Source organism: Apaloderma vittatum, unplaced genomic scaffold, assembly GCF_000703405.1.
Source record: "Apaloderma vittatum isolate BGI_N311 unplaced genomic scaffold, ASM70340v1 scaffold6026, whole genome shotgun sequence".
Classification (NCBI taxonomy): Eukaryota; Metazoa; Chordata; class Aves; order Trogoniformes; family Trogonidae; genus Apaloderma; species Apaloderma vittatum.
In genome coordinates this window covers 15,107-26,905 of record NW_009722182.1, presented here as the reverse complement: position 1 = coordinate 26,905, position 11,799 = coordinate 15,107, and the positions used below count along the sequence as shown (strand labels likewise).

Genomic DNA, 11,799 nt, shown 5'->3' with positions numbered 1-11,799 from the left:
GGGAGGTCGCGCTCCGCTTGTTGTTGGGGTCGGTGGGCGATGCTCTGGCACGTGCGGGGCGTTCTGCGCTGGGCTGTGCCTCACGTCACTCGCTATGGGATTTAAATCGTAGTCGATCTGTTAATTTTTGGGATATATAGCTGCCGCGCAGTCTAGAAAAGCTTTGATTTTACTTGCTTCCTTAGGTTGGTTTTTTTTGGTGTGAAGGGCGGTGTTTGCGTGGTTTCTTAGGATAAGACACGAGTACGGGTGTCGTGGTACAGGTGGAGGTGGCCTTGATTTGCCTGTGCTCTGAGGGGTTAAATCTGTTTAATAGCTACTTGGAATTTGTTGAAGGAAGAAACTGCGCTTTCTGTCGCAGGGCTCTCTTATTTGAAACATTTAAGACAAGTATCCTGAGGGGGCTGGTTTATACAGCACCGAAGTCCAGCGTAGACCACTGTGAAGTCCTAAACAAGATCCCTGTGCAACTGACACAGCACAGAACTGAGCTCCTCAGACTGAGCTTTCTGTAAGGCTGAGAAGACGTTGCAAGATACAGCCAGCAACCCTTGGTCAATATAAGGCAAAGAAGTTGTGAAAACACGTGCTTGAGTTGGGTTGTTTGGAAAGCAAAAAAGCAAAAGCGAAGTTAGAATTAGTTTCTTCCTCGTTGTCAATATCAAGCACATGGTTCTAGACGTTTTTTGGTAGAAACCAAAACGTGAAGGTAAAAGGCACTGTGAATAATAAATGTATGTTGTGATAAAATATGTCTGTATAGCTGGCTGTAGTGCTTAAATTTTATACAAGGAAGAAAATATTGAAGTAATTATGTATAAAATATATTTAAATAACAGCAAGCAAGGTAGGAAAAGGTATAAAGTTACACTTGTTTTGCAAGAGGGCATTCAATTTCTGTTGTAAAGGAACACATGTAACTTTAAGAACTTAAATCACATCTTTTGATATTTCAACCAAGCCAGTGAAGTGAGGATATCAATTATGAATTTTAAATCTTGAATTTTACAAGCCATTGGAATTCTCTATTACATAGTCTTGTAAATACAGCAAAACATATCTTGGAGTTTATTTTCTTTCTGTACTTTCAGTAGCAACTTGGAATACAATGACAAATGTGTTGCTTCTCCTTCCTTATTATGCTTGTTTATGCTTCCTTATTATGCTTCCTTATTATGCTTGTTTTCTGTAGGACAGATAGGCCCAAGGTGGCCTAATATCGTAGTTATTGATTAACTTTTTTCCCAACGTGGTCAGCACTTTGAATTTCAGGTATAAATGACCAAGTGTTTGCTCTCATCTCTGATAACAAGCTGGGCGTGATCCAAGTCCTCTTCTGGTTGTAGGAGGGGCTGGCTTGCATGTTCCGTAAATATAAATAGAAAAGAGGTGGGACAAAGTAGTTGTTGTTACATCGAAATGTGGGCTTTTATGACTGAAGCAACTGTGCGGTAATCTCAGATAAACATTTAAAATAATCGCTGTGGGTACATACCAGTAGTAATGATTGAAGAAATTGCTTTTTTCTGATGTCTTGATGTAAAACAATAGAGTTGTAACAGTTTCTTAAATACAAATGCTAAATATGAGTGTTCAAAATTGTTTTCTAGACTTCTCTGTTGAGCTTAGTCCTCCCTGAAACAGCAACTTTGAGTGCTTTAGACGAAGGCAAAATGTACCTAAAAAAAATTATTTCAAATGTATTGTGTTGATTTTTAAGCACAATAGGATTTAATCAATTTTGAAACATAAGGTGAATTCCAGATAATATCTGGAATAATATGTCTGTTTAATGTCCTTACTGATTGGAGGACCTATGGGAAAACGAGTTACTTGTAAAATAAAGTGTGAAACATACTGCAGAAAACCTTCCTATCCTTTCCTATCTAGGGTGTTACCTGTAACTATGATCAGCATAGGCTCGGCTATCTAGAGATGATAGTGCTGTTCCTGACAATACCTCTTATCTAAAAGACTTTGTTCTTTGTCTTAACCACCCTTCTGTTTGTACTTTGTGGAATATGTGCATTTTTGTAATATGTAGTTACTAATCCTATCAGCTTTTGAATAACATTGATTTAATTTTCTGTTTTAGGGTAAAGTCTTTGGAATATCTTTTCATGCGTTACCGCAATCACTTGTGCCCGAGTATGGTTATGTTCCAAGGTAAATTATTACCATATATTTAGATATATGTTTGCTTTGCTTTCTTTGTGGTATTGAACTCTTGTCAGAAGAGGGAACACAATATCTATCCCAGGCCTGCTAAAGCTTATGGGGGATATAAAAATAGTTTCAGTTGGGGAAGGAGGGGTGCAGAAGTTAGATGGGACATTCAGAGCCACGGCTATTATTCAGTTGTATTTCTTTACACTTTTCATGGGGGAAAAGTATCTTATATATTAAGTATTATTTATCATAAAATAGGTTTTCTGGGAAAAAAAATGCCACCAAGCTTTATTCTGAGTGACAGACATATGTTACTTTTTTTTGCAGCTTTCTTGTTGATACTTGTGAATATTTGGAAGAACATGTTCATACCGAGGGACTCTTCAGAAAGTCTGGATCTATTGTTCGTTTAAAAGCTTTAAAGGTATTTTCTAAAGCCTTATTTTTATTTAATAAGCTGTATTTCACTTGATCATCTGCATGTTTTAGTTTTTGGACTCTTTTTAATCATATTTGAGTTGTAGTAATGGAAGTAGACTGGTAACGTTACCTGCTTTAGAAATTAGAGGAAATCTAGTCCAAAAACTGGTGGATTTCACTTTTTTCCCCCCCCCCCGGGATATATTTCAGCTTTCAAAATGGTAACATACTTGTGACTGAACAAACTTGTTAGCAGTTATGCACACTGGATACTGTGCGGATGTTTAGCAGTGTTCTCCGAGAAGGATGTGTATGTGGCAAACCTAAATTAACACGTGGGGTCTGACAACATCATCTGGGTCTCTTTTGTAGATGCCATTGTTGGGTAAAACATGACAAGGCTTTAAATAAATTGAGGAAGAAGTGACTGTCTTTTCTGATTAATGCCTAAACTTAGAAATCTGACAGTATGTTTAAGACTTCAAATCGTGTTTCTCGTGAACAATTTCAGAGTAAACTGGATCAAGGTGAAAACTGCCTCTCAGCTGCACTGCCCTGTGATGTTGCTGGGCTTCTTAAACAGTTCTTTAGAGAGCTGCCAGAGCCCATCCTTCCACTTCACCTGCAAGAAGGTTTTTTCAAAGCTCAGCAGCTTGGAAATGAAAAGAAAACTGCAACTGTGTTGCTGTCGTGTTTGATGGCAGACAGAACAATTGAAGCTTTGAGATACTTTTTCAACTTTCTGAGGACTGTGTCCCTAAGGTCAGTGTAAAGAGAGTGCTTGTAACACCTCCCAATTCCTTTAACCACTTCTGTTTCCAGGCAACTGCTAAGGCTTTCTGTGAGTGCTTTGTGACTTTAAACTTTCTTATCTACAGTCATTCACTACAATTCAGTCATAGTATTTTCTTTCATAAATCCAAAGTGGTTTCTGTATGAAACGGTTTTGGTGGAGACTTGACTTTGTTCCATTCTTTCATAACTGCATTGCTCATCCTTCTTTGGGGAGCAAAAGGAGCGACTGGTAAAATTATCATAATCTATCTGGTAGCTTGTATTCCCCAAAACTTACTGGGGCCTATAACCTCTTGATTTCAATAACATAGTCATGCAGTTGCCTAGCCTGGGGTGTTCAAGTCTACACTGTAATTGTGTAGTGAGTATTCAAGTGAATGACTTGGCCTTTTCCCCCCTCAACTGCAGTGGTCTTTAGTCTTTTTTGTTTTTTCCTCTCCACTGCTTATGTCCTGATAATTTGTGTAAAACAACACTTTTCTTTTTAGATCCAGTGAAAACAGAATGGATAGCAGTAATCTGGCAGTGATTTTTGCTCCCAACCTCTTGCACTCGAATGAAAATGAGAAGATGTCAGCTGGTGCAGAAAAAAAAATTCGTTTACAAGCTGCTGTTGTGCAAACATTTATTGACCATGCATCAGAAATAGGTAAGATGATGAATGTTTATCAAAGTGTCTTGTTGCACATAGCTTTTACTTTCAACTTTTAAAATAACTTAAAAAAAAATATTTCTCAACAAATTCAGGACAAGTACCAGAATTTATCTTGGGAAGGATTCCTGCCATGTTAGGTCTTGATGCCTTTCAATCTACTCCCTCACTATGGGGCCATGAAGACAGTGAAAATGAATCTCCCAGTGAATGTAAGAAGAGGAGGCACCGAAGTGTTGGGGGTAGGTATGTTCTGTGAAAGCTTCAGCAACTGAAATAGAATTATTTTGAGACTTCAGGCATGCTGATCCTAAGTACTTGCTTCTTCCAGAAGAAGAATGGATGCCTGTGAAAGTTGTTTGAAGTCAGGTATAGATTTTGTAAATCAGTAATCATGTTGCTTTATTGTATAATTATTCTGAGTTTATTCTAGTGTCTGTTGTCTACCAAATAAGTTATTTTGCTTCAGTTTGAGTTGTGAAGCCAGATTAGCGTTCCAGCTTTTTGCTGAGATGACTTCAGATTTTTCTGCAGAACACTGATAGAGACTTATTTTGTGCTAGTTTTGATATTGTACTTGGACACTCAAAAATATTGCATACTTGGATAAATCAGATCATGAGAAGGCCTCATGAGAAAATGGTATTTTAAATTAGAGTAACTAATCTGTGTTTTGAAGTTTAACTTGAAACTGTGGTGTTACTGGATACTATGTGCTATGATAGCATGTGTGTGATTTTTTTTGTTTGTTTTCAGTTAAGCTCTTTAATAGGCTGTTTGGGTTTTTGTTTTTGCCAAATATGGGCAATCAAATAGTGTATTCTCTCTTCTACATTCTTTTTGAGGAAATACTATGGAATACATATACTTGACTTGATACAAATCAACTATAACACTGATCTTGTATATATTGCTATTAAAATAGTGAGTATGCATTTAGCTTGTGTACCTGGAATATTAAACCCAATAACATTTGACATTAAGGCTTTATTATTGTATATGTTTAGCCAAGGCATGCTTTTTTGTGTAATACACTTTTCCACTCTGAAGAAGGGAGATCATCCTGGTATTTCAAAGTGATAAATGTTTGTGGATGTTGAAATTCTGAGGAGAAGCAGTTAGAATTTAATTGTATGGCACAAGTTTTGGTAGTAGGTAGCTTCTACTCTTTCTCTAGATGTAGTAAAGCATAGTATTTACATCAATTTTCAGTGATTAGTTCTTAACAACTATGTGCTATCTGCAAGACATTGTAAAAGGAGTACCCCAGGCTTGTAGTTTGCTAAGTTTTGCTATGAACACATGGAAATACAACTGTAGGTTGTAATAGCACTTTATAAAATACTTCCATTTTAAACTTTCAAATGCAGGCAAACCAGTAGAACTTCATGTCTATACTCTTCTGGGTGTAATTTTGCCTTTAAAAAGAAACCAACACTGGAAAAAAACACCACATAGTTTACATTAAAATTGTGTGTTATTTTGCAAGACCAAAATTTCATAATTCTATTGCTTCAAGACAACTGTCCACTTAAAGTGAGAAAGTCTGTGGACGCTTTCTGTGAGAGACTTCAATGGAAATCTTGTAGGTTGTCTACAAGAAATCAGAAGGCATATTTTAGGATGACCAGTAGAATTTTTTACAAGCAAGTTCTGTTTTCCGTGAGTAATTTGTTTTGTAATTAAGGAAAATGGAATTTTTCAGCTATTGTGAAAGTGACCAAAACTATATTGAAGAGAAGATTTGGACAGTAGTTTTCTTTACATAAAACAACCTTTTAAACTGAATGGCTTTATTTGTCTGTGAAAGAATACAGGTTAAACTTGAGTTGAAACTAGAGCAAGACAAACTTAATATTAAAATTTGATTGCTTGGTGTGTCTTGCGTTTCAGATATTGTTAGTGGAGCAATGAATAAATTTAAATCTAACAGAACACCCTCCACTACACCTCAACAAGACAGAAGCGGTAGGTATTGGTGTATTTGTACTAAATAAAGCCCATGCAGTATCTTCTGGATTTGTTAACTATATTCCACAGTTTGTTGGGTTTTTTTAAAAAAAACTAGAACTTAGTTGAAGATAAGTGATTATGCTTAAAACTTTGAATATAGATACATATTTATTGAGGATACTGCATTTACTGTACTTCTTGGAGTAGCTATGTTCAGTGCAGCGGTGGGCTGTGTGGTTCCCACACAGGATTACACAACTGAACTTGTGCTTTTTATCTAACACACGCTAAAGCCTCAGTGCAGTAGTGCAGCATTTTATCTCTGGAATGAATATGCCAGGACTGAAATTCTTTCACTCTGTCTCTTAAACTTACAGGCAATGACTTTTTTTTTTTTTTTTTTTTTTTCTCCTAATACCTATATTAGTGTGGTTTTGGATTTTCCTTTCTGGTACTCTTACTTGCAAAAAACCTGACCAAAAAAAAGACAAAACAAAACCAAACCCTAAGCTATACCGATTGCTTTGCCTGTTCAAAATGCATGCACTTTGGCTAAGCTTTTACAAGAAATTTTTTTTCAGGGTTTAAAAAAAAGAAACTGTTTATATTTTAGTAAACTCTCAACCTGTTAATCTGTTAGTGCAAATTTGACTTTCTTAATTTCAGTTCTTTCATCGGTGACTCCAGTGGTTCTTACTCCAAGTACCAAGCGTAAACTTCCAAATGATTGCTCTCAGGGTTTGTCCAGCAAGAAGAGACGATCTTTTAAGCATAGTTTTGCTTTTGAGTTGTTACCAAGTAGCATTTTTAACAGCAGCTCAACACCAGGATCAGGTAATGTGTCTTCATTTTTATTTTGCTGCTTAAAGTGGTTGTTTATGGCTTTTACTTTAAATGGTACATTCTCTTGTTCTTGTTAGGCAGTCTCTGATAATCTCCACTTAATGGTGTTCCTTGTACTGCTTTTCTGTCTTAGTAAATAATATATGTTTATTTTCATCAGTGACTGTAGTGTTACGTGGATTGAGCAAAAGCAAAATGATGTTTCTTGGTTTCTGTTAGAGTAATCTCTTAAATCTGTAATCCTGATGTCCCTTTGATCTTTTTCAGTCCCTCTCTATCACGTAGGTTACACTCCAGTTTCTTAGTACACAAATCCATGAAGGCTGTTTGTGCATCCAGTATTTTGAATGTGATAGTCTCTTCTGTCTCCTAAATACTTAAATAGCTGGTCTTAGCTATGAAAACTAACTGTTGCTATTATAAAGGTTCTTCATTGAATCCAATCACATCTTGTTTTCTCTAAATGCTAAATAATCTCAAAATTCTATAGACAAGGTTTTGCTTGACAATGCTTTCATACCGCTTCATTCTACTAAAGTACTTCCAACTGTCAGGCTCTTCTGCAAATTCTGTTTTATTTTTGGCTCATTCCTTAATGGGCTGCCAAGTGAAGTTAGAGTAAAAAAAAATTTCTAGCTTGGCTATGTTGGTTTTGCCTAAATACTTTTTTTTTTCCTCAATTGAGTGGTATAAAACTTGATATTGTTTATTAAATCATTTCATGCTCCCCATGAGATTCTCATTTCTATGGATAAGCAAACCAAAGCAATGACATTTTCTAAAGGTAGTGCATCTATTTAATCAAAAAGTTAAGTAGTAGAACAGCAACTCTTTAATTGTTGCTTTAAATCTTCTAGCTAGTTATGTAAAAAAAAAAGCACGCTGCAAATCATATTAAGACTATATCTAATTTTTCTTATTAAGCTCTGAAATTTGAGGAACTGATCTGATGATAGCAATGTGGAAACTTAATTGAGGCAGTAAAATCAGTAGGATACAATTAATAACATTCCAGCCACTTCTATGGTTGTTACAAACAACAGTTTCATTTTACATTAAATAAAAGTGGGAATGAAAGTAATTTTAAGCCAGCTGTCCACAAACAAGCAAACAAATCTGTGCAGTTTAAAAATCTGTTCTTGATTGTGTTGATCATTAAATCTTTGTTGGAAAAAACGTGACTATTTTAAGATTGTATGAACATGATTTTGTTCCCGTAGTTCAGCTTGAAGCAAGCCCTTGTGTGTCTCTTGAGTCATCACAAACCTCACTGTCTCCTTCAACTAGTGGTGAAAATCATCTGTCTAGTACAGGGAACAGAAGAAGCAAAAGACATGCGAGCAAAAAATTATACAGGTAATTTGCCTTAACTCCCAGAAACTAAAGATAGGTTGGAAAGGTAGGTCTAGACCCCTTCACTAACAATGTGTAAAATTTCAAACTGTCTTTAAAGTAATCTTTTTGTTGTTGTTGTTCAAAACATACCAAATTTTTCTAGTAATCTTAAAATCACTAGATCTTCTAATGTGGCAAAAGGGAGCTCAAAAATAAAAGTGAGATCTGGTCTAGTAGCTTCCTGTGCCTATTAAAAAAACTTTGCAAGGGGGCAATACAAGAAGTAAAACTAGAGAAAATAACCGTAAGTAAGTATCAAAGTGTTTTCCTTCTAAAGAGTTTGTGTCACTTCTTCCATTCTGTCCTCCCAGGGCTGAATCGGGAAAGACAGGTTGTTTTTCTCCAAAGATTAGCAGGAAAGAAATGGTTCGTAGGTCATTACGCTTGAAGTTTGGTTTGGGGAAGAGCAACAGGGAAGTGGTAAGTATTCTGTTCCTAACTCAGTCTTCTATTGTGCAAATTTTAATCCTAAATTTTGGGCTCTGTAGGAAGAAGGACTTACTTGGTAATGGAGGGATTGGAGCATGCTATCAAGTACAAGAAGCCCTAGGTTTATTTTCATAGCAGTGACTGATCAGCTTGCACTGGGTTTGTCTGGAATGGGGCAAGAAGCTGGGGCAGGGGATGCTGTATAATGTCACTCTCACCCATAAAATGAGGATGGGGGGTGTGTTTTTGCAAAGTGTCCACTGCTCAGAAGCTGGCTGGGCATTTGTCTACTTGTTATGATTGATTGCTTTTATATCACTTGTGGATTTGGTTGTTTTGAGGTTGGTGGATTTTTTCTTTTGTGAGTTTTGGTTTTTGGGTTTATTTTTGTGTGTGTGTCGTGCCCCATTGTCCCCTCCCTTCACCTTTCCAATTCTTTCCCCTCATCCTGCTGGGAAGTGGGAGGAGTGATCAAGTGGCTGGATGGGGGTTTACCTGCCAGCTGGGGTCAACCCACCGCACTTGATAAGTAGGTCTCAGTTCCTGAAATTCTGATACCACAGAGCCTGTGCACAGAATCACTGTGTTCTCTCACTACCTAGAATCACTACAAGTGTGGTTAAGCCTACCTTACCGTTAGGAGGGTTGTTCCGTACCTAGCTAGATGGAGAACTGAGGGAGATGAAGTGTGGCTGAGCAAAGGCTGCTGTGGTTGATTTGCCTTTTCCTATAGGTTCTTTTGTAAATGAGATTCCAAATTACAAGTTCACATGAAAGTAATTAACACCTTTTGTTTGTTCAAGAATCTTGTATCAGGATGTGCTGTTGGTAATAGATCTCAAAATATTGGAAGACGTCTTGCAAGTCAACAAGGTATTGAAAGCAGAGCTGAATGTGCAAAAAGAGATGTTCTCTTCAGCCCATATGTCAGTGAAATGTTCCCTAAGAAAGGTAGGTGTCTGTCAGAATATATTAGATGGGGAAAACCTGTGCTTTTGTAAAGCAAAAGTGACTTTATGGATAAAGATATAGAAACAATCGGACCAAAAGTGCTTCTAGCCAGCAGGACGCAAGTTACTTTAATGTTAGTGGCTCCTGAGGAAACGAATCAGTTTAGGACTGGCTTGTGGTGCTTCTAGTGTATTTTAGTAGTTCTCTTTTGTTAGTTAAGCAAGGTGTGATTTCAGTTCTTAATATTATGACCTTTTTTAACATTTTTGAAACTTAAGGGAGTAATTGCATCTGTTAATTCAGTGCTGCTTTGATAATTAGGTGGGGGTTTTTAGCAAGAATTTTGCCTGTAATAATCCTTAAAATTGCAAGATACTATTGTTAAACTGTGATATTTATTTTAAGGTTCAAAGAACGTGAGCAAGTCAGAAGAAAATTTACTAACTCCAAAATGTCAAGATAAGGTAGTTCACCGAATGTCATGGAGTAGTCCTACTGTTACAGATTCTCAGGCAATCAGCAAGAATGAGGGAAATCTGCCAGGACACCTTGAAATGGGAATCAGTTCTTCAGAATCTGTTCCGATATTTGGAAAGCCACCAGTTGTTCCAGATGAATCCAAATGCACAACTGTAAGCAAACAAGACAACAGCTTAGAACCTGTGCTTTGTGAAGAGGAAAGTAATTCAACTGCAGAAACATTACTGAAAATTAAGCAAGCCTTCTCTGCATCTGGAAGTAATCTTCAAAATCTGAGAGGTGATACAAAATCCTCCCCTTCAGATGCAGCAGGTGAAACATTAAATGAAACTCTGTGTCTCACAGGGCTAAGTTCAGAGAAAGAATTGTTAGCTGAAGAAGTTTCTGAAAATCTAGAAAATAGACAATCCAGAGAGCTGTTACACCAATCTTATGCCATTGATAAACAGCAATCAAAAAAAGATGAAATTAAAATTTTGGAGAAAAGAAACTTCAAAACATCTATTGAGATTGAACTTCAGGTCCCAAAAACAGATATATGGAATGTAACAGAACTTTCTGTGCCTCAAGTATTGGCCAGGGAAGACAGGTTGACTGTTGAGAACAGTTCATCAAAAGATGATTTAAACAAATCAGATTCGTTTGAAAGAAAAGAGGAAATAGAATTTACACACTTAAAAACAGCTGAAAACTGTATTGTAAAATGCTGTAATTTGGAAGAAGATGCCACCAAACTTGCTGTGGCAGGACAGCTTCTAACTTTGCAGTTGCCTAAATCAGAAAATGCAGTAGGCAACCAGTACTTGCAAACTGAAAATTCTGATAAAACTTTAGCTAAAACATCAACTGTTTCTGACCACGGAAAGGTTTCTGACCACATACAATGGTTTAACAAGCTTTCATTAAATGATCCAAGTTCTGCAAGCAAAACTAAACCCCCTCTTAAGTTCCAACGTACTCCTGTTAGACAGTCTGTAAGAAGAATTAATTCCTTGCTGGAGGCTAACAGACGATCTGTGAGCTCTCAACTGCTTAAAACAAGTGATGTTCATTCACCGCTTGTTAAATCTCAGAGTTATGATTCTGCACTATTCTCCTGCACAGAAAAATCCTCAAAGACCTCAGTGTACTTTTCGCTCAGGAGTGAAGAAAGTACATATGACCAAGTTTCTATACCTCATAAGCAGCTAGGCTTAACATCTAAATCATGTTGCAGACCGTTAAATCCAACAGACAAGCCTGATGTTCCTGTCGGAACTGCTGGAATCCGTGAACAGAAAGCGACTGTTCATCCATGCAAGTCTGTCCTAGAAGATCTAACCAACCATGAAAAAGTGAAATCCAGTTTAAAAGTTAATGCAAATATAAATATTCCAGGTGCTGCCCCAGAAAAATCTACAATCACAAGACATACTCTGGGAAAAGAAAGAGGTCGTTATAGAGGCTCTCCAAAGAATCCAATACCTAAAGTGAAACTGTTACCAGCTGCAAAACCAGTAGACTTGTAAGATGAAGTATGATGGCTAAATGGGCTTATTGTAACTTGGTTAATCTTTGGAAAATCTAAATTTGTGTGATGATTTTTTTTTTAGCTCTAACTATTTGTACTTTGAATTTATTTTTTTAACTGTAGAAGTCATGGACTTTTACAAATAACAAATTGGTTTGTTGAGATTTTCTTCATTTATTGAAACTTTCATAAATGCTAGTCC

General features: G+C 36.7%; 1 protein-coding gene across 1 annotated transcript; it reads left to right on the top strand.

Moving 5' to 3' along the window:
• The first annotated feature begins 2,101 nt into the window (after positions 1–2,101).
• Positions 2,102–11,595, top strand: ARHGAP11A (Rho GTPase activating protein 11A). The gene is made up of 11 exons (XM_009871665.1): positions 2,102–2,166; positions 2,497–2,593; positions 3,101–3,351; positions 3,873–4,033; positions 4,132–4,278; positions 5,930–6,004; positions 6,656–6,823; positions 8,053–8,188; positions 8,539–8,647; positions 9,460–9,607; positions 10,013–11,595. Exons 3-11 carry the CDS (start codon positions 3,287–3,289, stop codon positions 11,593–11,595), a joined length of 2,592 nt encoding a protein of 863 aa, XP_009869967.1. The 5' UTR covers positions 2,102–2,166; positions 2,497–2,593; positions 3,101–3,286.
• Positions 11,596–11,799: the final 204 nt, after the last annotated feature.

Coding starts and splice junctions, on each gene's coding strand:
- ARHGAP11A (XM_009871665.1), top strand. CDS start 3,287: ATGGCAGACAGAACAATTGAAGCTTTGAGATACTTTTTCAACTTTCTG. Junction 4,034..4,131: donor TGACCATGCATCAGAAATAG/GTAAGATGATGA, acceptor CAACAAATTCAG/GACAAGTACCAGAATTTATC. Junction 8,648..9,459: donor GGAAGAGCAACAGGGAAGTG/GTAAGTATTCTG, acceptor TGTTTGTTCAAG/AATCTTGTATCAGGATGTGC.